Raw genomic sequence first — 26999 nt, 5'->3', positions numbered from 1 at the left:
CATGACACTTTATCAGTGCAGCCAGTTTTGTCACCTGCAAACATAGGCACAGGTTTATGAGGGGCCGTTCGGGACATTTTTCAGAATTACCTCTTCCATACCCTACTGAAGTGCTCTCACATAAACAACTGAAATGTTTTTCTCTCACACACACTACTGAAACACTCTTATATACAACGATACAGGTGTATTATTCTGGCTACAGTGTAGTCCATCCATCCATTTTCTATCGCTTGTCCCTTTCGGGGTCGCTGAAGCCCATGTCAGCTGCATTCGGGCGGAAGGCAGGGTACACCTAGATATGTCGCTACCTCATCACAGGGCCAACACAGATAGACAGACAACATTCACACTCACATTCACACACTAGGGCCAATTTAGTGTTGCCAATCAACCTATCCCCAGGTGCATGTCTTTAGAGGTGGGAGGAAGCCGGAGTACTCGGAGGGATCCCACGCAGTCAGGGGGAGAACATGCAAACTCCGCACAGAACGATCCCGAGCCCAGGATTGAACTCAGGACCTTTGTATTGTGAGGCAGACGCAGTAACCCATCTTAATTGATTGATTGATTGATTGATTGATACTTTTATTAGTAGATTGCACAGTACAGTACATATTCCGTACAATTGACCACTAAATGGTAACACCCGAATAAGTTTTTCAACTTGTTTAAGTCGGGGTCCACGTTAATCAATTCATGGTACAAATATATACTGTCAACATAATACAGTCATCACACAAGTTAATCATCATAGTATGTACATTGAATTATTTACATTATTTACAATCCGGGGGGTGGGATGAGGAGCTTTGGTTGATATCAGAATTTCAGTCATCAACAATTGCATCAACAGAGAAATGTGGACATTGAAACAGTGTAGGTCTTATTTAGTAGGATATGTACAGCCAGCAGAGAACATAGTGAGTTCAGGTAGCATAAGAACAAGTATATACATTAGAAGTACATTTGAGTTGTTTATAATTCGGGTAGATGGGATGTGAATGGAGGAGAGTATTAGTAAAGTGTTGAAGTTGCCTGGAGGTGTTGTTTTAGAGCGGTTTTGAAGGAATATAGAGATGCACTTACTTTTATACCTGTTGGGAGTGCATTCCACATTGATGTGGCATAGAAAGAGAATGAGTTAAGACCTTTGTTAGATCAAAATCTGGGTTTAACGTGGTTTGTGGAGCTCCCCCTGGTGTTGTGGTTATGGCGGTCATTTACGTTAAGGAAGTAATTTGACATGTACTTCGGTATCAAGGAGGTGTAGCGGATTTTATAGACTAGGCTCAGTGCAAGTTGTTTTACTCTGTCCTCCATCCTGAGCCAGCCCACTTTGGAGAAGTGGGTTGGATTGAGGTGTGATCTGGGGTGGAGGTCCAAAAGTAACCGGATTAGCTTATTCTGGGATGTTTGGAGTCTAGATTTGAGGGTTTTGGAGGTGCTGGGGTACCAGGAGGTGCAAGCGTAATCGAAAAAGGGTTGAAATAGAGTTTCCGCTAGAATCCTCAAGGTGCTTTTGTTGACCAGAGAGGAGATTCTGTAGAGGAATCTCGTTCTTTGGTTGACCTTTTTGATCACCTTGGTTGCCATTTTATTACAGGAAAGATTGGCCTCTAGAATGGAACCTAGGTAGGTAATCTCATCCTTCCTGGTGATCACAATGTCACCCACTTTTATAGTGAAGTCACTGACCTTCTTAAGTTTGATATGGGACCCAAATAGGATGGATTCCGTTTTACCTAAGTGTATGGATAGCTTGTTGTCAGCGAGCCAGGTGCAAATATTGAGGAGTTCAGCACTGAGGATTTGTTCCACCTGTGACTTGTCCTTGCCGGATACCAGCAGGGCCGAGTCATCCGCAAACAGGAACAATTCACAGTGGCATGCTGATGGCATGTCATTCACGTATATTAGGAACAGTAAAGGTCCTAGTATACTGCCTTGGGGGACTCCACAGCTTACTGAGAGGGTTAGGGGACATGGTGCCGTTCACCTCTACCACCTGTTTCCTCCCCTCCAAGTAAGATTGCATCCAGCTTGATGAGGTTTCGTCGAATCCGATTGCTCGGAGCTTATCCAACAGTATAGCGTGGTTAACGGTGTCAAAGGCCTTCTGAATGTCCAGCATGACCATGCCGCAGTATTTGCCCGCGTCCACCTCATGTTTGATGTGGTCGGTCAGATAGAGAAAGGCATGTGTCAGTGGAGTGGTTAGTTCTGAAGCCGGATTGGAATTTGTACATTAGTTTATTAGTAGCAAGGTATCTATCAACCTGTTCATAAACTATTTTCTCCATTACTTTCGAAATGGAACTGAGAATAGAAACAGGTCGGTAGTTACCAGGTTCTAATTTGCTTCCTTTTTTATAAAGGGGGGTTACTCTTGCTATCTTGAAATCCTTGGGTACTTGTCCTTGTTTGATTGAGAGGTTTATTATATGAGTGATTATTGGGGCAATGGTGGTGGCAGAGTCCATGAGGAATCTGGAGGGGATATTGTCAAGGCCGGTGGCCTTGTTTGGGTGGAGCGCGCTCAATTTATTAAGCACCTCGTTAGCTGAGACCATTTCTAATTTGAAATTGTTGTTGAATACTCCTAGCTTTCTGTAGAAGGCTTTAATGTGTTCTACACCAAAGCGACCAGAATGTTGGGATAGCTTGTTTACGAGAGTTGTGGCTATGTTGGTGAAAAAGATGTTAAGTCTGCTTGCTACCTCTATTTTGTCTGTAATGAGGGCGTCACCCTCCTTGATGTTGATGTTGGTGAGTATGGTTTTAAGTTTCTGGCTACATCCAGGAAGCTGGTTGTTGAGAATTTTCCAGAGCTCACGTGGCTTATTTGTGTTTTCCTCTATTTTGTCATTGATATAATTTTTTTTTTTAAGGATTTAGTCAGGTTGTTTGTTTTATTTCTTAATTTATTGCATTGCTTTTTGAGCGTTGAAAGGAGTGATTTGAGGTTATTATTATTGGGTTGTTTATTTACTTCGGTTTTACACCTTTGGTATTCGAAATATTTTCTGTCCCTGTCTTTTATGGCAGCTAATAGGTCTGGATTGATCCACGGTTCAGAGCGGGCTTTGATCCTGACTGTTCTCATGGGAGCCATATCATTTAGTATAGCTAGGAACGCTCTTTTGAAGCGATCCCAAGCATCCTCAACCAGGTTGCTTGTGAGCACAGGGGACCAGTCCCACTCATCTAATTTGAGGTTGAAATTATCACTGTTGTATTTTTTAAGGGATCTGGATTGAGCTGTTATGTGGCCATTGGCTTTAGGTTTTCTTATTTTGCGCGTGCAGAAGGTTATATAGTGGTCGCTAAGACCACAGATCATGACCCCACTATTTTTAATATTATGCCGGTCCGATGTGAGGATGAGATCTATGGTTGACTGGGTGGAAACACACACCCGTGTGGGGAGTGTTATTAGCTGGGAAAGAGCATGCAGATTACAGAATTTGCTGTAAGATTTGAAGACAGGTGCATCTCTGCGTTGAATATCTGTGTTCAGATCTCCAGTTATAATAATCTCCATGTTTTCTACACCAGCTAAGCACTCCTCCAGGGCACCATAGAAATCACTCTGATTGGGGGGTCTGTATATAGTCCCTATTAGTACCAGCTTAGCGTTAGTGAATTTGATTTCTGCCCACACAGATTCAAGGGTATTGTGGTTGAGATCAGAGCGAGTTATGTATTTAATATCCTGGTGAATATTCATACAAACACCACCACCATGTTTATTCCTGTCCTTTCTGATGACCGAGAAGTTTTCTATCTCTATCTCTGAATCAGAAACACTATCATCTAATTTAGTTTCGGAGAAACACAGGATTTTTACCTTATTGTTGTGGAACATTTCTCTGATTTGGTCGAGTTTATTTCCAGAGAGGCTGTTCACATTAAGATGGATGATGTGTAGTCCACCGGAACCAAAGAGAACATCAGAAACTTGTTAAACTGTCTTCAATGTATTCTTTTTTTAAGTCCTTAATGCTGTTGAATAAAGGTTGGGAAAAGTTTTTTAATCACTTTCCAGTGCCACCCACGCTTGATCGTCTGATTTTACAGCCAACAAAGTTATTGCTCAATAACCCTTTCTGGCAAGGTGCTGCCTACAAACTGTTCCCAGCAGTTTCCTCCTGGGCATGACATGAAGGTGAGGTATCACGCTTCGTTTGCTTGACTGTAAAGGAGACACGAGTGGTACGAAAACAGGTTATAAAAAAATAATGGGAGCTGCCTTTTTTAACGCAAGGTGTAGGTGACAGAATTGAGGTTTCGAGAAGCATGTGTGGATGCGCCTGCTGGGTTGGAATGTGGTCGCTAGTCATGTGGTTATAGGTGGATGAACACATACGGGAAAAATTTAAGCAAAGTGCATTCACCTTTGAGCCAGGAAAGTGGAAAGATTGAGTTGGCCGTACTTAAGTTGACTTCTACATTACACTAGACGCAATATTTTTCACTCTGTGTGCCACAGTATGAATTATTGCCGTGACAAAAATTGTTAATATATTCGTAAAAGGCATTTCAGAATTATTATTAAAAAAGAATATAAAATTACCAAGTTAAAAGATTAAAAATAAAAATATATATATCATAAAAATATTACAAATATGTTTAAATAAATTAAATGAATTCACTAAAATATATTTAATTATAGTGTACAAAAAACAAACATTTTAAAAATTAATTTAAAACATTTCCTAAAACATTTTCAAGAACTCCCTTGATTTGTGGAAATTGTGCTTTTCTCAGTATTTTATGACTCATCTACTACTTATAATAAATCATATTATATTGTTCCACTGTGACAACCCCCCAAAAAACACAAGAACACAATAATCTAGAAATGTTGCACCTTAATCAATATCTTTGGAATGTGAATGTCTACATTTGCATTTCAAAATATGGGATTTCACCCGGGAAAATGGATACATAATAAGGGAGGTTCCTTTTCATCACAGATTGCCGTTAAATCAATAATTTAAAAAAAATGTATAGCCAGTACTGACCCATGTTACTAACGTTACAAAAGCATATTATTTATGGATTTAATACAATATGAGGTTTCCTCATGAAGAAGCTTGAAATATTATGTACGGTTCTGTCAGAAACTGCTGGAGACGAACCCCAAGATGCAGAGATGGCAGGTGTGTTGCAAGAAAACATGACTTCAATGTCAAAATAAAATTCAGGGGAAACAGGAAGTAGGAGACAAGCAAACAATCCTCGAGCACTAACTGGAGGGCGAGGCAGGCATATAGCAGCCATCTGAAAATTTTAATTTCCCCTCGGGGAATAATAAAGTATGTCTGATTCTGATTCTGATTGACACCAGGTGTGGCCAGGCTGCCACTCAGCAGCAGGTGAGGGGAAACGGCGCTCAGGGAGACGAGCAGGAAATGGAACCAAAAACAAGAGCGCTGACAGGAAATAAACACAAACACAGAAGAAAACCCAAACCTAACCAAAATGTCAGTGACGAGCCTGACAATTGCAAAGTTCTGGAATCCTTCAGGAATCGCATGCTTGAGACGTGTTTCAAGCTGGCTCAAGTCATGTCTACCTCAATGTTAAGGAAAGTATAAATAAGTGTTCCAGTTTAGGTGAATACAATCATAAAAGCCGATCAACATTTCTGTCAGTGGGTGCTCGATGTGTGTGTATTAGGGTTATCCCGATACTAATATTTTGGTACCGGTACCAAAAGTATTTTGGTATTTTTCGGTACTTTTCTAAATAACGGGGAGCACAAAAAAGGTCATTATTGGCTTTATTTTAACAAAAAAGTCTTACGGTACATAAAATATATTTTTCTTATTGCAATTTTGGTGGCAGAGGGGTTAGTGCGTCTGCCTCACAATACGAAGTTCCTGCAGTCCTGGGTTCAAAATCCAGGCTCGGGATCTTCCTGTGTGGAGTTTGCATGTTCTCCCCGTGAATGCGTGGGTTCCCACCGGGTACTCCGGCTTCCTCCCACTTCCAAAGACATGCACCTGGGGATAGGTTGATTGGCTACACTAAAATTGGCCCTAGTGTTTGAATGTGAGTGTGAATGTTGTCTGTCTATCTGTGTTGGCCCTGCGATGAGCTAGCGACTTGTCCAGGGTGTATCCCGCCTTCCGCCCGATTGTAGCTGAGATAGGCGCCAGCGCCCTCCGCAACCCCAAAAGGGAATAAGCGGTAGAAAATGGATGGATGGATGGATGCAATTTTGTCCTTAAATAAAATAGTGAACATACAAGACAACTTGTCTTTTAGTAGTAAGTAAACAAACATCCATCCATCCATTTTCTACCGCTTATTCCCTTTCGGGGTCGCGGGGGGCGCTGGCGCCTATCTCAGCTACAATCTGGCGGAAGGCGGGGTACACCCTGGACAAGTCGCCACCTCATCGCATACGTCAGCAGCTAAATTAGGAGCCTCAGTAAACAAACAGAGGCTCCTAATTTAGCTGCTGACGTATGCAGTAACATATTGTGTCATTTATAGTTCTATTATTTTGTCAAAATGATAAAGGACAAGTGGTAGAAAATTATTAATATTAATCTACTTGTTCATTTACTGTTAATATCTGCTTCTTTTATGTTTCAACATGTTCTATCTATACTTTTGTTAAAACGTAATGATCACTTATTCTTCTGTTATTTGATATTTTACATTAGTTTTGGATGATACCACAAATCTGGGTATCAATCCGATACCAAGTCGTTACAGGGACATAAATTGGTCATATTCAAAGTCCTCATGTGTCCAGAGACATATTCCCTGAGTTTATAAACATAATATAAATAAAAAAAAAAAAACGAAAGAACATTTTGTGATTGTGACGGACTCCTGCCGTCGTCATGCGGGTTGCATGGACCATTCAGGAAGGACATTTTGCTCAAGCAGGTTTAACTCTTGTTTTTTCTTTCAATAAATCAAGTATTTTGCCGGGTATCTTTTCAGCTCCTCCTCTGCTGCTCGCTTTCGTCGTCGCCGTCTTCTCCATGTCGCTCTTGCGCTGCATGTGCCGCGGACTCTCCAACTCCTTCTCTCTGTTCTCTCCTCCTTTGCCTCTTTTATACATTGTCAGGAGAAATGTTAATAATTTCCCGGTGTATGAGCCACGCACCTGAATTTGATTGCAGCGGCGTCGCTCCCGGTACGCCTCGCCTCTCCGTTCCGCCACATTCTCCGCTTCCTTGCTGCCATTTCGAGCAGGGCTACAGCGTGTCCTGCCCCGCCGTCGGCTCCGCCTCTCCACAGTGATGTTAAAAAATATCGATGTAATCATAGTAGTATCGACTAGATACGCTATTGTACGTGATATCATTACAGTGGATGTTAGGTGTAGGTTTCTATTGTAGCGTCCTGGAAGAGTTGTTGCTGATGGGAATTCTGGGAATTTGTTGTATAGTTTTTATGCTGTGTTGCAGTGCAAATAATGTTCCAAAATGTGTTTGTCGTTGTTGTTTAGTGTGGTTTCATTATATGGCACATGTTAATGACAGTGTTATTATTGTTCATACTGCCACTCTTAGTGTGACATGTATGGCTGTTGAGTAAGTATGCCCTTCGTTTGCTCGTGTGCTATGTGTCCATAGTCAAGATGATGTCATTAGTTCTTATACGGGCACAATGAAATCTTGGTCAGGCTTTGTTAATTATTTACTATATGATTTGTGACTTTTTTAGTCTGTAAAACGGATCAAACCCGCCACTAAATTAACAATAACAAGATTAATTTATTAAAAAAAAAATTAAATATTGAAAGTTGCCATCAATCCCAAGTGGGTGCTCGGCATTGTCTGTGGGTGCTGGGGGCCCGAACAACCCAGGGGACCGCTGCCTATGAATGGAATAAGTGCCCTCCCTATTTGTCAGAAGATTTACAGAAGTTTGCATTTTGGCAGAAATGTCATTTGTGTCCTCTTCAAGTCAAGCCATCTCTCTCACAGTTACTTTGATGAACTTACATGACATGCAACTCGCCGCACTCCTCTGATGAGAACCCCCACGCCGCCGCCTACATAGATTCACCCCGCCTCCTCCAAAAACATTTTCAGTAAATGTGCCTGTAATTATTGGATTAGACAAAGCTACATTCCACATCACTTCACTTGTTTGATTGATTTGAATCGACCACAAAACAGTTTGAGGCATACTTCTACCTTTTTGAGGGCGTGCTCTATAGTACAGTAAGAATCTTGACAATTACCGCCTGACTCGACTCTCCCAATGCAAACGTCAATCCAGTCATGGTGCAACCGAAACAGAACAAGTACCACATGGTTTCTCATTGTCATCCCATTGGGTTGAGTTTTTTCTTGCCCTGATGTGGGATCTGAGTCGAGGATGTCGTTGTGGCTTGTGCAGCCCTTTGAGACACTCGTGATTTAGGGCTATATACTGTAAGTAAACATTGATTGATTGATTGATGACATATGGAACACACAATGTAACAGCACCACGCAGACTACGGTGAACCATCGTTTATGGCTTCTAATGCAGTGGTTCTTAACCTTGTTGGCGGTACCGAACCCCACCAGTTTCAAATGCGCATTCACCGAACCCTTCTTTAGTGAAAAATAAAATGTTTTTTTTTCAAATTCAAGACAAGGCTGTATGTTTTTGGTTACACTTTAGTATGGGGAACATATTCCAAGTAACAAAGACTTAATTTAGAGTTTTTTGGACACTAGAAGAACATATTCAAAGTAATAAAGACTTCATTCAGAGTTATTTGGTTAGGGTTAGGGTCAGGGTTAGAGGGTTAGGGTTATAATAAGGCCTTGCTGAATAATCAATCAAACAATCAATCAATGTTTACTTATATAGCCCTAAATCACTAGTGTCTCAAAGGGCTGCACAAACCACTACGACATCCTCGGTAGGCCCACATAAGGGCAAGGAAAACTCACACCCAGTGGGACGTTGGTGACAATGATGACTATGAGAACCTTGGAGAGGACGGAAGCAATGGATGTTGAGCGGGTCTAACATGATACTGTGAAAGTTCAATCCATAATGGATCCAACACAGCCGCGAGAGTCCAGTCCAAAGCGGATCTAACACAGCAGCGAGAGTCCCGTCCACAGCGGAGCCAGAAGGAAACCATCCCAAGCGGAGGCGGATCAGCAGCGCAGAGATGTCCCCAGCCAATACACAGGCAAGCAGTACATGGCCACCGGATCGGACCGGACCCCCTCCACAAGGGAGAGTGGGACATAGGAGAAAAAGAAAAGAAACGGCAGATCAATTGGTCTAAAAGGGGAGTTTATTTTAAGGCTAGAGTATACAAATGAGTTTTAAGGTGAGATTTAAATGCTTCTACTGAGGTGGCATCTCGAACTGTTACCGGGAGGGCATTCCAGAGTACTGGAGCCCGAAATGAAAACGCTCTATAGCCCGCAGACTTTTTTTGGGCTTTGGGAATCACTAATAAGCCGGAGTCCTTTGAACGCAGATTTCTTGCCGGGACATATGGTACAATACAATCGGCAAGATAGGATGGAGCTAGACCGTGTACTATTTTATACGTAAGTAGTAAAACCTTAAAGTCACATCTTATGTGCACAGGAAGCCAGTGCAGGTGAGACAGTATAGGAATAAGGCATTGTTTAGTACCTAATGACTAATTAAGAGCCAATATGTTACTAATTTGCAAGTTAATAAGCAATTAATTAATGGTGAATATCTTCCCTATACTAAAGTGTGACCATATTTTTTTTACTGGTGCACAAAATGAACCGTGTATGAACATCACCTTGTTCAAACAACAAAACTAAGACAGAGCATAAACTCACAACAAATGACACACCTCCAAATCAATCAGCTGTTGCCGTATCTGTAATATGGCAACAGGGAGAAGTTTGTATTTGACCTCAGGGTGAACCCTGGTTAAGAACCACTGTTCTAATGGGTTCGAGGATTGACTGAGGTAAATTATTTTTCCACCTGGTAGGAATCATTACAATGAACTTTTCGGTTTACAAACCACAGGCCAAGTAAAAAGGGGCTTTGTTGTACAAACCTTGTCTCAGCGTACCAACGTTTCATCCACCCATTTTGTGCCCAGCAGCAGATCGATCTCCAGTGCTCAGTTAGTGAGCACAGCAGTGATGTTAATAGCTTCTGTGTTAGTTGTTACCTTCTTTACATCATTTTCCCAGATTTGTTAGAGTCATATGAGCCCACAGACAGCAATGGACAAGCTATGTCTCCCGTCCAAAGGCAAAACCCAGTAACTCAATTTTGGTCAAAACTCAGCTGATAATTTTGGAGTTCCTAGGTGATATGCGATATTGTAATTTGTTCCGTAAGTAAGCTGTTGCGCGCATGGCAGGACCTAGCAACTACCACATAACCGCGTGGATACAACAGAAAAACCTAGTATCTCAAGGGACCAATCGAAGCTTCTTTGTCAGTCGCCTTATTGTCTTTAATGAGACATTTGCACGAATGGGGGCCGACGGTCAACCTGATTATGTGATATTATGGCACGAGGAGATATTTGGAAGATTGGCCCAGGACGTTGCAAGCACCTTCATTAAATGTATTGTTCTTGATTCTTCCCCTTGCATACTCTTTTGGGCAGATAACTGTGGAGGTCAAAATAAAAACTGGATGCTGTGCACGGCTCTTGCCCAATGTGCAAACGCAGAATGGGGCCCACCCGAGATTGTGGTAAAATATTTGGAGAAAGGGCACACGTTCATGAGAGCAGATTCAATCCAAGGCTCAATCGGCAAGAAAATGAACGCTCAAGAAAACATCTATACGTTTGATGACTTTGTAGATCTTTGTAAGACAGCATCAAGATAGATTGGTTTACCTTTGTTTTCTCAAAATCAGCTAGAAGTGAGTTACTAGGTTTTGCCTTTGGACAGGAGATGTGTGGTTTGAAACATATCCACAGCATTGTCGACACTGCCTCAACCCTCTCTACCTCTGCATGCCATTAACATTAACCAACAAAGTACGGTGTTTTCTTGATTTTTTTTTTTTATGCCAAATTGTTGTAACGACCTGGTGTTACGTTCCACGTAATGGTGGTTTGTTTTTGTGTTTTTTTCTTCTTTTGTTTGAACAGGTCACACTCAATCATGACCTCTGGTGCCAATCAACCGGTTCCTGTTCCCATCTGTTCCTCATTTCACCTGTTAATCAGCCAGCCAATCCCGGTCCACTATTCATCCTGTGCTGCTTAAAACCACCTGCTCACCACTGGAAAGGGGGAATTCTTTTTCTGACATGCTGTCTGAAGCTTTTGAGAGACCCTACTTTGTCTTTGTCTTCAATTTTTTGGACTTTTCAACCTCTGTAAGTATCTGCAGCCTAGTCTTGGGAAAGGTTTGACAGAAGCCTCTATACACTACACACGTAGAATTTGTTTCTGTATAGAGACACCAGGCTTAGTGGTGGCAGTCACCCTTGTAGGTTCTGGACCCCCTCTTTGGTTAGTTAGGTAGGTTTTTGGTTTATGCTAATTAAATAGCTTTAGTTAGTCAGCTTACCTTTGTTTTCGAGAGGTGAATTTTGGTATGTTTTGTTCATTTCTTTGACAGCACCTGTATTCCCAAGCTAGGCTAGTGTTTGTCTTTGTTGTAACACTTCCCCCCCCTCCATGGTTACTTTTCAATACACTACTTTTTGTTTTCAATTCCTGGCTTTAGTGTCTTTAATTTACAACTCATTTGATGTATACACTTATGTTGCGTTCCCGTACGTTCCCTAGACTTTGAGCCATCTGGGAACGTAACACCTGACTGTCAAAGTTAGGGAGTTTTGTGATTTCAAACTGTGAATGCACCACAGCGCTAGTGACCGTGTGTCGGTGTGTCAGCAGGGAGGCTGTATAAGAGGACGTCATTTTAGTTGTTTTTGTTTAGTCTTTGTTATTAAACAAAATGTTGATCCATCACCCCTTGGTATGTTTGTTTGATATACAGTACTGTATAACATTTCATGACCTGAATATTAACCAAGTGTTAGTGATATTGTTATTAAAAGACAAACTATTTTATCAGCGCTGTGATCACAGAGAGCTAACTAGCTCTGCAGGTATTGACAGGTGTTGGTTGTCTGTGAGTGTTTCATTTTTATTTAAGAATTTAACAGTTTTTCAGTAATTTTTGAAAATTATGGAAGTAGAAAAACAGGTTTGTAGTTTGTAAACTGGTGTTATAAATCAGTACGACTTTTGCCATTTTCATTTTATCTGGGAATTTGCCAGTTTGAAATCATAGGTTGCTGATATATGTTAAACGTTCTGAAATCTCATCAATGACCTTTTTTTATCGTTTCCATATCATTTTCAGTTGAGGTCTTGGATTTACATTTTGATTATTCCCCCTTTTGTCACTTCTTCTCGGACAGGGGTCGGCAACCCAAAACATTGAAAGAGCCACATTTTACCAAAAATACAAAAAACAAATCTGTTTGGAGCTGCAAAAAATAAAAATTATAAATAGGGGTGTGGGAAGAAATCGATTCGAATTTGAATCGCGATTCTCACGTTGTGCGATTCAGAATCGATACTCATTTCTAAAAAATCGATTTTTTATTTTTTTTATTATTTGTTTTTCGTTCTTTTTTTTAATCAATCCAACAAACCACTACACATCACTACCATAACAATGTAATCAAATTCCAAAACCAAACCTGACCCAGCAACACTCAGAACTGCAATAAACAGAGCAATTGAGAGAAGACACAAACATGACACAGAACAAACCAAAAGTAGTGAAATAAAAATGAATATTATCAACAACAGTATCAATATTAGTTATAATTTCAGCATAGCAGTGATTAAAAATCCCTCATTGACATTATCATTAGACATTTGTAAAAATTAAAAAGAACAATTGTGTCACAGTGGCTTACACTTGCATCGCATCTCATAAGCTTGACAACACACTGTGTCCAATGTTTTCACAAAGATAAAATAAGTCATATTTTTAGTTCGTTTAATAGTTAAAACAAATTTACATTATTGCAATCAGTTGATAAAATATTGTTCTTTACAATTATAAAAGCTTTTTACAAAAATCTACTACTCTACTTACATTTCACTGAATTCATTGTCCCAACTGTTTTCTCAGATAATTTTTGAAAGCTCTCATACTTTATTCTGTGCATATTCTTTGAAAAGTGTTTTTGTCATCAATTTTTACTCTTCTTGTACAAACCCCGTTTCCATATGAGTTGAGAAATTGTGTTAGATGTAAATATAAACGGAATACAATGATTTGCAAATCCAAATGTTCAAACTCATAAACTTTATTTTTTTTGGCAAATAATAATTAACTTAGAATTTCATAGCTGCAACATGTGCCAAAGTAGTTGGGAAAGGGCATGTTCACCGCTGTGTTACATCACCTTTTCTTTTAAAAACACTCAATAAATGTTTGGGAACTGAGGAAACTAATTGTTGAAGCTTTGAAAGTGGAATTCTTTCCCATTCTTGTTTTATGTAGAGCTTTAGTTGTTCAACAGTCCGGGGTCTCCGCTGTCGTATTTTACGCTTCATAATGCGCCACACATTTTCGATGGGAGACAGGTCTGGACTGCAGGTGAGCCAGGAAAGTACGCGCACTCTTTTTTTACGAAGCCACGCTGTTGTAAAAATTGTATCAATTCATCAGGCAAATAAAACTTATACTTTGACCTGATGGCCAGAATGTGTAATCTTTATTGTGGTTCAAATAGCAAACAATAAAATTCTGCCCATTGGAAAATATATGCTTGTCTGTTCCTCAATAATTTGACTTTACAATAAAATGTCATTAAAAAACACGATAAATCTTGTGTTTTACATTACTTAAAGCTTTTCTTGAAAAAAAAATATTAAAATGCACCTTTTAGTCCCTGGTTTTCGCTCAGTCCTGTTACCCTATGTATTATCATATTCAGAGTTGGAAAAAGTGACTTTGAGGGCTAACAAATAGCAAATGGTTGAATGGTTATTTATGGACTATTGTGTGTGTGTAGGCCTGTAGGGGTGTGTAATTGTGCATTTATCTTGAAAGTATTTTTCCTGCAGTCTACATAGAAAAGCAATTGCATAACTATATGCAAATACTGTATGATACTGTATAAATTATCCACTAAATAACTGTAGTTGTGGTAGCCAAAATATTATTTGACATGTTCTGGATTATAAAAGCAATGCAGTGAATGCATAAAAAGGTAATTAAAGTGGTTGAGTTACAGTTATTAGTTTAAAGTTATGTAAATATGGAAGCTTTATTTTATGTTTAGGTTGCTACTATTAGTGAAGTGAAGTGAATTATATTTATATAGCGCTTTTCTCTAGTGACTCAAAGCTCTTTACATAGTGAAACCCAATATCTAAGTTCCAATTAAACCAGTGTGGGTGGCACTAGGAGCGGGTGGGTAAAGTGTCTTGCCCAAGGACACAACGGCAGTGACTAGGATGGCGGAAGCGGGAATCGAACCTGCAACCCTCAAGTTGCTGGCACGGCCGCTCTACCAACCGAGCTATGCCACCCCCATTAGGGGATTAGCATCGATGTTGTCTCTGAGAAAATGATTTTCTTGAGCACCTTAGATGCATTTCAGTTCATTGAGAACCAAGCTACTCAGTTTTATTATTGTAGTGTTTTGGTTTGCTAATAACCTGTTTATTATTTTTTTCTCCTCTCTTAGCTCTCACGCTGTCATGGTGGAAGAGTTTGCGTGTCCCAATGATCTCAAGAGGCATGTTGTCTGGGGCTTCGATGCCCGTGGTAGGGTCTCTCATGACAAACAGGTCCTAGGTGAGAGACCAGACAAAGAGCAGCTGAAATACTTTTATGAAGAGACAAAAGCAAGGATTGAGGTTTCCCTCGCCCCGGACGCGGGTCAAGGGGCCCACCCTCTGGAGCCAGGCGTGGAGGTAGGGCTCGATGGGGAGTGCCTGGTAGCGGCCGGGCACTGTTCAAAGAGGTAACATGGGTCCCCCCTCCTATGGACTCACCAGGATGGTCTATAGAAGTTGAGTGCTTTCCACAAGTCTCGTGGGGGGAACATCCCCATGCTGCACAACAGGGCATAGAAAAATTAACGAGAAAGCGCCGCAAACATATAGCACCAGCTCAAAGTTAGTAGCGCTCATGGCGGCCTGTAGTCACATGAGTGACTTTTGACCAATCACTGAGGAAATCCAGAGTTGGCCATACTCTCTTTATACACAACTTGTGTATTACCGCCATCTAAAGGACAGTAGCGGCACAGCATCTTCTGGCATGGGTTTCTTGCCAAATACATTTATCCCTACATATTTTAAACAAACCTTAAATCAGCTGGGATACGCTCTCGCTCACCCTTGACCCGAATGAGAACAAGCAGGGAATCATTGTGGAAACACCAAACAGACTTCCAGCAAATGTTTTAATAATGCAAGCCTCTCCTTTAGGCAAGTGTCAATAATTTTAATTACCGAGATGTTTCAACCAAACTGCATGCCAAAGCAGGACACATTCTGCCGATATTTGCTTTCAAAGCACCATGTGGAAATCCAGCTACACACATCTGGTCTCTTTTGGAGACAAAGCACCTGTTGATTTAAAACACACACACGCAAAAGCATCTAAAAGCGATTAACTTTAAAGGTGCAGTTGCCCTTGAAATCTTTAAAAATGAAAGAGTGAATGTCGGCCACCAGCGTCTTCTCTCCAGCCCGATAGGGGACGAATACGAATCCGACGCGGATGCGATTATTGGGAGGCAAATCTGGAAGCCTAGGAGTGGGGATGGAGGAGGGAGGAAAGACTTAAAGATTCAAACTGATGATTCCATGTTTCATATCTTCACTATGAATGATACTTAATGACAATCACAAATGTATGTCGCTAAATCAATGTTTTCCAAATCTTGTAAAAAAAATATTAAAATTTGTAATCAGATTGATTACAAGGATGGGATGATTCCAAATGTTTAACTGACAAAAGAAATAGACCAAAAACTGTTTTTGTGACATAAAAATTGTCTCAAAAAAGTTGGAACACAAAAGACTCTGACCTGAATTCCTTCTCCTCCTTCATGAGACCACTTCCAGACAGAGCCAGCGTCATGCCCGTCATGGCCACAGTGGTGGTGTTCATGAAAGACACTGCTCCGGACGCCTCTTGGTGCTGTGTGACATAGCCGTTAACCTGGAATACAGACGTTCAACTTTTATTTCTTCTCACAAAGTCATCGTTGTTTCTGCTCTTATTTGGGAGGGTATGTTTGGGTCTACCGACCGACACGTGGACGGGCAGGTCCTGCAGCAACACATTGTCCTCCGCAAGGTAGATTCTATCAGGATGTCGCATATCTGTGACCATGGCCGACACCTTCAAGCTGTCACACACGTGCATGTGCTTGTAGTAGGTCTGGAAGGGGATCAGGATGGGGATGGACAGCTCTGCAGGAAAAGGAAGAGGACACGTCAGTCTTTAATTAACAGTCCATGTCCACATGGGGAGAACAAAACTAAATCTGGTGCTCTATCTCAATTGGCGCACTTCCAAAACAAGTTACATATTTAATTACAGATTTGAATGTAAAAATACACAAACTAGAAAAAAAACTCAGATTTACCCTAAAATTACATAGAAAACTGCTAGGATTGTTAGTATGGATGTACACTTTAATACAACAAGCTACATATTTGATTGAAGATAATTACCTTCATATTACAGAGAAACATTTTCAATTGTTAGTTTGAGCATAAACCTTTATATAACAGGCTACATATCTTTTTCAACTTGAATGTAAAAATACACAAATATCAAAAATAAGATTTATCTTAAAATTACATATAACACTGTTAGACTTTTATATAACAAGCAACATATTTAATGAAAGATAATTACTGTAATTTTACATGAATTTGAAAGTAATTTAAGAAAACAGAAAATGCTATGTATAATTAATTTGGTATAATTATGTAAAAAAAAATAGAAATAAACATAGTTTGTCATTACTGGTATATTACTTAAAATAACAGGCAGATTGTTTATATACAGATATTGTCTGCAATTCTACAGTTTTATCCATCCATCCATCCATCCATTTTTTACCGCTTATTCCCTTTTGGGGTTGCGGGGGGCGCTGGCGCCTATCTCAGCTACAATCGGGCGGAAGGCGGTGTACACCCTGGACAAGTCGCCACCTCATCGCAGGGCCAACACAGATAGACAGACAACATTCACACTCACATTCACACACTAGGGCCAATTTAGTGTTGCCAATCAACCTATCCCCAGGTGCATGTCTACAGTTTTACACACTATTTAAATTTTTTTTTTAAAAAACAGTACAAATTTAGAGTAATTTACCATAAAAATTAGATTTTTTTTTTACAGTGTACTCACACTTCTGATTGCACTCTGTGTGTATGGAAAAAAACAGTGCACTGTCAATACTCTGATGTTGCACTCAAATGTTGAATACGTTATACTTCCACTAGTACACTTCATTAAGTATGCTTAGGCAGGGCACACATTTTGACAGTGGACCGCTGTTGCAAATTTATTACTGTTGTTGCGCACCTACTCAAAATATTTAACAGCTTTTTCATCTATTCACTAGGTACAGGTTGCTCCTCAGCTGCCATTATTTTAAGTTAGTCCATTCCCTTTCGCCAAGTTGAGAGAGTTCAGTTTGGAGCACTGCGCGCTCACCATTTCGAGTGAAAAATATAGGTACTGACATCTCGGTGAGAATGCACTAATGCACTCAAAAGACTAAGTACCTGATATACAACGATTCAAACACCACGCGCTAAACAGTGTGTGCGATCTATAAAAAAGCATGTACTATTGCTGGCGATGTACCAAGACTGCATGCGCAATGGAAACGTGATGCCCATCCATCCATCCATCCATTTTCTACCGCTTATTCCCTTTCGGGGTCGCGGGGGGCGCTGGCGCCTATCTCAGCTACAATCGGGCGGAAGGCAGGGTACACCCTGGACAAGTCGCCACCTCATCGCAGGGCCAACACACTGCCTTATTTAAAGGAGTATTTTGTGAGTAGTACAGCAGAACTCATGAATTAAAAAACTGTACTCTACTGCCTCTTAAAAATATTGGTACTTTTTTTTTTCACTGACATGACTGTATAGGGCAGTGGTTCTCAAATGGGGGTACGAGTACCCCTGGGGGTACTTGAAGGTATGCCAAGGGGCAAGTGAGATTTTTCAAAAATATTCTAAAAATAGCAACAATTCAAAAATCTTTTATAAATATATTTATTGAATAATACTTCAACAAAATATGAATGTAAGTTCATAAACTGTGAAAAGAAATGCAACAATGCAATATTCAGTGTTGACAGCTAGATTTTTTATGGACATGTTCCATAAATATTGATGTTAAAGATGTCTTTTTTTGTGAAAAAATGTTTAGAATTAAGTTAATGAATCCAGATGGATCTCTATTACAATCCCCAAAGAGGACACTTTAAGTTGATGATTACTTCTATGTGTAGAAATCCATCCATCCATCCATTTTCTACCGCTTATTCCCTTTGGGGTCGCGGGCGGCACTGGTGCCTATCTCAGCTACAATCGGGCGGAAGGCGGCGTACACCCTGGACAAGTCGCCACCTCATCGCAGTATGTGTAGAAATCTTTATTTATAATTGAATCACTTGTTTATTTTTCAACAAGTTTTTAGTTATTTTTTATATCTTTTTTTCCAAATAGTTCAAGAAAGACCACTACAAATGAGCAATATTTTGCACTGTTATACAATTTAATAAATCAGAAACTGATGTCATAGGGCTGTATTTTACTTCTTTATCTTTTTTTTTTCAACCAAAAATGCTTTGCTCTGACTAGGGGGTACTTGAATTAAAAAAATTTTCACATTTCACTGAAAAAAGGTTGAGAACCACTGGTGTAAGGTACCAAATGTAAAAGTTCAGTCCCACTTGTCTAGCAGATATATTTCTCAGAGTTAACTCACTTTTCTCAGATTTAGGTTTTCATGTAAGTTTAAATTAAATATATCAACTCTAAATATTATATATGCATGTTAAATCTAAACTTAAGTCATATATATGAATCTATGTTAAATCCAAACCTAAATGTTGAATCTAAACCAAATGTTAAATCTGAAACTAAATGTGCTGGCTAAACATGAAATCTAAACCTGAATCTTAAATCTAAACGTAAGCGTTAGATATTAAATGTGAGCGCTAAATTTTGAATCCAAACCTAAATCTTATATTTAAACTTAAATATTAAAACTACATTTAAATGTGAGCACTATGTGTTGAGTCTAAAGCTAAATGTTGATTCTAAACCTAAATGTTAAATCTAAATGTGAGCGCTAAATGTAAATCCAAACCTAAATATTAAATCTAAACCTAAATAATACATCTAAACCTAAATGTTAAATCCAAACCTAAATATTAAATCCAAACCTAAATGTTAAATCTAAATCTAAATTTTATATCTATATCTAAATGAAAGCGCTAATTGTTAAATCTAGAACCTAAATCTTAAATATAAACCTAAATTTTAAAATGTTTATCTTAATGTGAACGTTAAATGTTAAATCTAAACCTAAATGTCAAATCCTAACCCAAATCCAAACGTAAATGTTACATCCAAACCTAAATGTTAAATCTAAATCTTGAATATTAATGTGAGGGCTAAATGTTAAATCTAAACCTAAATCTTAAATTGAAATCTAATTGTGAGGGATAAATCTCTTGCCAAGTGTAAAGATAAATATTTGTAGGGAGTCAATATTCCACCCATCCAACGCCTCTCAGCCACAAAGCCGCGCCCACATCTCTGCCTGTCAGTGCACACTACACCTTCACAAATAGTGCCAATAAATTTGCATATATTTTTTCAAATGTTAGCTCCAAATGTGTGGGCGTGTAAGGTGTGTTGAGACAATTAGAGACTCAAACACATCGAAACTGCACTTCCACGTTTGACAATGAAATGAATTGCTTCTAATCACACCAAAGCATGCAGTTGGCATGAATACACTCATTTATATTTGAATGTGTCTTTCATAATTTCGCTGTGTTCTTAATTCATGTCACATATGAACTGCACTATCGCTGTAAACATCTGACAGAATCGCTGTGGAAGAGGCCCAGGGGAAGACCCAGGACACGTTGGGAAGACTGTGTCTCCCGGTTGGCCTGAGAATGCCTCTGGATCCCCTGAGAGGAGCTGGACGAAGTGGTTGGGGAGAGGGAAGTCTGGGCTTCTCTGCTTAGGCTGCTGCCCCCGCGACCCGACCTCGGATAAGCAGAAGAAAATGGATGGATGGATGGATGGATGGACGGAGGGTTCTAAAAAATGTCTCAATTGCGAGCTAAATGGTAAAAACATGATTATAGTGAGTGTAACTTTCATTCATCTTCTCACTGAAGGTTGAATGTCACGGTTCACCCGTGGCACCAATTCCATTGTTTGTGCTAGTGTTTGTGATGCCTGGTGTTCTTATCCCCCCACTCTTAGGAAATACACTGATTTTTCACCAGTTCACCACTCATTCTCTTGCATTGACTACTTTTTAACAAGTACATGTAGATCAATTTTATCTGACATCTCAAACATTCACATCCACCCTACCATCATCAGTGACCATTCAGCTGTCTCACATTCCCTCACGAATACCATGAATTGATTTACGTGGACCCCAACTTAAAAAAGTTGAAAAACTAATTTGGGTGTTACCATTTAGTGGTCAATTGTACGGCATATGTACGGAACTGTGCAATCTACTAATAAAAGTTTCAATCAATCAATCAAAAACGAACAAAACTATCACTGCACCTACAGAACAATGGAGACTTAATACATCACTACTAAAGGACCCAGACTTTCTAAACTACTTTGAGAAAGAATGGACAGATTTTTTAGATTTTAAGAACAAACCACAAACCCAGGTTACGTTCTTTGGGAGACCGCGAAAGTAGGTACTGTATGTGAGGAAAAATGATTTCTTATTTATAAAAAAATGAAGGTTTATTAGAGCAGAGACTTGAAAATGAAAATGAAATAAAACTATTAGGAGTAGCTTATGCTAACTCACAAAACAAACACATTCTGAATAAATTGAGAAAACTCAAATTAGATTTGGGAGAAAATAGGTTGATTGGCAACACTAAATGGGACCTAGTGTGTTAATGTGAGTGTGAATGTTGTCTGCCTATCTGTGTTGGCCCTGCAATGAGGTGGCGACTTGTCCAGGGTGCACCCCGCCTTCCGCCCGATTGTAGCTGAGATAGGCACCAGCGCCCCCCGCAACCCCAAAAAGGAATAAGCGGTAAAAAATGGATGGATGGATGGATGGATGGAAATAATTGATTAAAAAAAAAAAACCTGGTTATACTTGGTGAAGTTTGAGCATGACAATAAACCAAGCACATATTTGGTTAAACAAATAAAACTGAACAAAGAAAAAAGCTCTATACCATCGATTAAGGATTCAGCTAGTAACATTACGTACTTTCCTTGGGAAATTAACTCCATCTTTAGAGACTTTCACAGAAATGTATACACACCCCAGATTAACCCATCTCTTTAAGATATTGAGACATTTCTTAATAATATAGACTTACCTAAATTAAATACAATGCAGGCATCACATTTAGATTTGACTATATCAGTAGCTGAAATCCATGATGCTCTTCAACAGATGCCAAACAATAAAGCACCAGATTGGTTCCCTGTTGAGGTCTACAAAACATTCTGGTCACTGATAGCTCCAACATTTACAAAAATGGCTTTAGAGATGAAAGAAAATTAATTCCTTTCTTTAATCTCTGCTGTAATAAGTCTCTTGCTAAAACCTGATAAAGACCCAACTCTTCTATCCAGTTACCGGCCAATCTCCCTGATTAATGCTGATCTTAAAATTATCTGCAAAGTATTAGCTGAAGGATTAGAAAAAGTAACACCATGTAAATTTTCAAACAGAGAGACAATCATCCAACAATGTTCGCCGTCTACTCAATCTGATTGACTATTCTGTTATTCATAATCTAAAAACTGCTGTTGTTTCATTAGATGCTGAAAAAACGTTTGATAGAGTGAATTGGAATTGTAGTCTAGCTACTCTCTAGAAATTTGGATCTGGAGAATCATTTATAGCATGGTTCAAGGTTCTATATAATTTTCCCACAGCTTTAGTTTGTCCAGTGTCTGTCAGTGCAGCGAGAGCACTGATCCTGCAGCCGTGTGTGGAACTGTCAGTTTGCACGTCCTCCTGACACGTGCTAAATAAAACGCTAAATAATTATCCAAAATGGTGATGAATGTTGATAAATCACATTGCGTGTGCTAAATAATTATATTTGCGTCTTCTCCTCCCAGAACTGTGGCCGTTTTGATGATCATCATATATTTTGCATGTTAATGAAGACAGACCCGAAATTGATTGCACACCTTATTCTGCTCTCTTCACAGACACAATCCACTGTGCACACATTTAATAAAAAAGTTTTGCATGTGCTATCAACAGTGATGGGCAGTAAAAAGCTACATGTAGCAAAGCTAAGTAGCTTACTTAAATTTCCCAGGAGTTTCACAGTAGCTCACTACTTTTTGAATGATTAGCAATTCCTGTAGTTTAGCTACAGTATTTTTAGATCCATGTAGCGAGATAGCTTACATTAAAGCTACAAGCTACAAAAGAGAAAATTGACTGCCAATCATGGACAAAAACTATGGTAAAAATACAATGATCTTGATGAATGAGTACATCAATACACACGTAGAAAATCCATGATGATGGGTTGGTGTTCGTATGATGAGTCCTAATTGGCTAATTTTAGGGCAAAAGATTACGGGCTGGCCAATCAGAGGCAAGATAAGGTGGGTCATCGAAACCAGGAAACAAAATCATAACAGACAAGCACTCATGCACTCATGTCACTTGACAAGGGAGTCGGAGACGGACGGGCGCTTCAAGCTGACGAATCAAAAAAAAAAAAAAAGAAACATACTTGAAAATGCCAGAGGGATTCTCTCCCACAGATTCGATTTTTTTCCTTTAGTAATGAGGAACGAAATCCAGGATGTCCGTATGCACATTACAATAGTGTGTGTTCTTAGCCATATTTAGACAAATGTATGTGTTTAGAGAAAACAATGCCCAAAATCTTAGTTCTTAGTTTTTATCTCTGTAAACCAATATCATAACAACTCTCTTCATCTAAAATGTTCAACACAAATTTAGGAAAAAACATGAAGGTGAGTTGAGCTAATTAAAAGTTTTACTGCACATACTGTATCCATTACCAAGTGTTTCCAAACAACACACAAGTCATAGTATTTTTTCCACTACGTTTTCAAAGTCTCTTGCCAATCACTGGCTATCAAGTTTGCATACAATTTAGTACACACAAACCTTTGGTAAATCAGGCTATTAGTGAAAGTACAGAATGTGCCCCAGTTGAGACACAGATCATGTTTCAATTCATACACTACTTGCACTTCAGTGAGTATACTACGCACAGTGTGTACCTAGCTCTTGAGCGCACATACGCTCTAACTTGTATCTTGTTTACTGATGATTTTTCTCTTACTCTTTGTTAGATAGTGATTGACAGTGGACAGGGTGCCTGGGAGATAAAGCTCAGAGGTGGAGGTGAAAGCTTTATGTCTCTCTCACTTGCTCGCTCACTACAAGGAATTGCCAACCCAGATGTTCAATGCACACCTGTGTATGCTGCCAAGATTTGCTTTAGGCGCGACTAAATAATTTAACTAACTTTTTTTTTAACAAACTGTCCAATTAGAACAGGTAAGTCCATAGCGTCTGTCCTTTAAGTTACACATCCCTTTTTAGACCGAGCAACGGCAAAGTGCTGTCCCAAATCCTGAACTGTCATAGCGCACTTATAAGAAATAAGGATTGCATTTTAAATACAGTGTGCACAGCATACTTATTGAAGTATACTGACAGAATTACTCCATTTGATACATGAAAACACATCCACAGGCTTCTAAAACACATGCCAATGCAAGAGGTGGTGATATAACGTATGAGGACAATGTAAGAGTCTTTAGGGAAAAAATTACAAAAAACGACTTGCTAACTAGCACATACAAAGCCTAAAAAAAACGTTTTTCAGTGTCCTAAAAGCAAGAGTTACCTTTGCCAGGCTTCAGTGTCTCCTCTTTGGTCTCATTGAGGATGACGAGAACAGAGGTGCCGTTGTACTTCATTCCCTTCACTCTGATGCGAAGGGACATCTGCCTGTCCACTCTGCTCTCGCTGCTCAGCACCAGATTCAGCCGCACATCCTCCCCGTACTGCGGCATGGACAGCTGTGGAGACACGAGTCACTTTTTTTTTCCAAGCACGATAAACAAGGAGAAGGATGGCCTCCATTGGCGATCACTCCATTACTCTTTGGACGAAACACAATTAATTCTCGTTCATTAAAGGGGTTATATATATATAGATTTTTTTTTTCTACATTTAAAGCATTGCCCTATGGTCTACATAGCATGTGATGGTGGTTATTTGCTCAAAATTTAGCATGGGTTATGTTTTACAGTCAATCTTTAAGCCACTTTCTGACTGTCTCTTCAGAATTCTACGTTTCGTGAGCAATCTTATTTACATACCGAAGCCCTCTTCTCGGCCAAGCCCCCTTAAACTGTGTCTCCAACCTGTCAACCATGTTGTAGTTTTTAGTACTAGATGGATTTTAACCCTGGCCGAGTCATACCAAAGACTATAAAAAAATTGAACCCATTGCCTCCCTGCTTGGCACTCAGCATCAAGGGTTGGAATTGGGGGTTAAATCCCCATAAATGATTCCCAGGCGCGGCACCGCTGCTGCCCACTGCTCTCCTCACTTCCCAGGGGGTGATCAAGGGGATGGGTCAAATGCAGAGTACACGTTTCTCCACACCTAGTGTGTGTGTGTGTGTGTGTGTGTGTGTGTGTGTGTGTGTGTGTGTGTGTGTGTGTGAGACAATCATCGGTACTCTAACTAAATTTTGCTGACAGATATAAGTTAGACCTATACGCTACTTTGTATTACAAATGCCAACAGTGGAGGATGCATGTACATGTACGAGCCAGTTTGTCCCACAACAAGAGGATAGATAAAAAGGAATTTATAGACTACGTCGGAATACAATTGAAAAAAAATGGCAGACTTCCGCAAAGCTTTTTGGGAAAAAACTCTACCCCTTATGGAGAAATCCAATGATGTAACTAAGGCAATATACGTATAAATATCTTTGCCATGACTCTATAGTTTGAGTTCATATTGTCGGGACTATTGGGGATCCCAAATAAACAAATAACTGGTATGGTAAGAAAAGTTGTTTTGCATAATAGGACCCCTTTAAAAGGGGTACTACACTTTTTGGGGAATTTTGCTAATTGTTCGCAATCATTATCAAAGATGATAACACACATATATATGTCTTTTTTGGAGGGGTTGAGGGGGGAATTTTGAAGATGATAAAAAAGCTTGGAAGATGCAGCTAATGGGAGCCGAAGTTGGAGCTTTCAAAGACCTCTAAAACTACTTCAAAACCCTTTATCAACGTTTTATATACAAGCTGTAAGTCTATATATAATATAATAACAGATATGTTCATAACAATAGGTAATTTTAACAATATTTACCATATTTTGGTCATTTTAATCAACAGCGGGACTTCCTTCCCTGGCGCATTTATTTCCGTTTCCATAGCAGCGCAAGTTTCGACTTCAGGCAACAGTGTTCCTACTTCTGGAAACAAACACGCAACTGTGTTGTAATCAATGCAGACTTGGTAACAGACAACAAAGATGACTATTTTCGGACAAATGAGGATTCACAACCTTATCTTTTCGAAGCTGAATATAAGACCAGAGGATGAACTGCTGTTTATAGAAGAAAGCACGAAGAAGAGGATGAGATGTTGGAGCAGATGGAAGCCAAGAGAGTGAGGTCACGCTGCAAATCTGGAACTGTTGACCCAATTATTGGAGTGGCAAAACTGTCCATTAGATCACTTTTCGGATCTCTAGGTGAGGTGGCTTGCTGCAGTCAGCCAAATGTTTGAACTGTGCATATCGATTATTGACGTTTACTAATCAATTTTATAATTGCCAATGCCTGAATTGCGATGCATCAAAAAAATCTATCATTTACCCCACCACTAGGGCTAATACTTTACAAATACTGATCAATGATTGTTCATGTTTTTCAGTCAGTACATATTATCATATTGCAGGGTTGTGCATAACAAACTCAAGCACGATTTGTGCTGACGAACAAGCTAGTTTATCGCTCCACGTAGTTAATACCGAAGCATGGCGATTAATTACAATGCTAGAAAAATAGTTCCTCCGTGTTCGCTCTTACAATAACAATGTTATTGGTTATTATACAGGTTACGGAACGTACATGAAGTATTGTTGGCGGTTTTTGAATACATTTTTAAACTGATGTAGAGGTAGAACTGATTGCTCAGATTAGCTGTATTGCTAATCAACTGGAATAAGCCGATTTTTATGTTAGAAATTAAAAAAAAAAAACTTTTGTCTTCTTGTCTCTCATAATGATTGTGATCGATTCATTACCCTTTAGGAAAGTACTCCTCACTCATTAAAAATATAGGAGACACCAGTCCCAGAAACAGTCTCAAAACCAAAAAGCATTTAAAGGACCTTATGGACAAAGTTGTAGATCTGCGCAATAACTGAAACACTACATCTAAACCTTCAGCCATGGACCTTTTATGTTGGAAACGATCATAATGTTGTTTGTGTGACGCACCTCCTCAAAGTGCATGACCAGTAGTGGCGTTGAGACGGGGGGTGGTTTCGTTGAGGCTTGGTCGTAAGTCATGCTCCCCCTGGGTGCGTCCACTTCGTCATCGTTTTCTTCGTCCTTGCTGATGGCGTACTTGAAGACAGCCCTTTCCTCCTCGGAGCCTTGGAGAATGATGCAGTGCGTGAGCTCACGTAAAGGTGTGAGGTGCTGAGATGGTTGGGGCACAGGGATTGGGTGTCATCTCA

General features: G+C 39.6%; 1 protein-coding gene across 1 annotated transcript in view; it reads right to left on the bottom strand.

Annotated features, from left to right (window-relative positions):
- Window positions 1–15379: 15379 nt before the first annotated feature.
- LOC133535333 (protein-glutamine gamma-glutamyltransferase E-like) overlaps window positions 15380–26999 on the bottom strand; it is a 30433-nt gene continuing 18813 nt past the window's right edge. The window contains exons 11-15 of the mRNA XM_061875057.1: window positions 26758–26915; window positions 24124–24298; window positions 16248–16411; window positions 16024–16157; window positions 15380–15743 (exon numbers count right to left, since the gene is read on the bottom strand). Of these exons, the coding sequence (XP_061731041.1) occupies window positions 15593–15743; window positions 16024–16157; window positions 16248–16411; window positions 24124–24298; window positions 26758–26915 (782 nt within the window). The 3' untranslated portion in view covers window positions 15380–15592. The remainder of the gene's footprint in view (window positions 15744–16023; window positions 16158–16247; window positions 16412–24123; window positions 24299–26757; window positions 26916–26999) is intronic.

The sequence above is a fragment of the Nerophis ophidion genome, linkage group LG16 (genome assembly GCF_033978795.1).
Source record: "Nerophis ophidion isolate RoL-2023_Sa linkage group LG16, RoL_Noph_v1.0, whole genome shotgun sequence".
In the NCBI taxonomy this organism is placed as follows: Eukaryota; Metazoa; Chordata; class Actinopteri; order Syngnathiformes; family Syngnathidae; genus Nerophis; species Nerophis ophidion.
The sequence above is the reverse complement of the archived record's forward strand: the minus strand, read 5'-3'. Positions and strand labels throughout refer to the sequence as shown.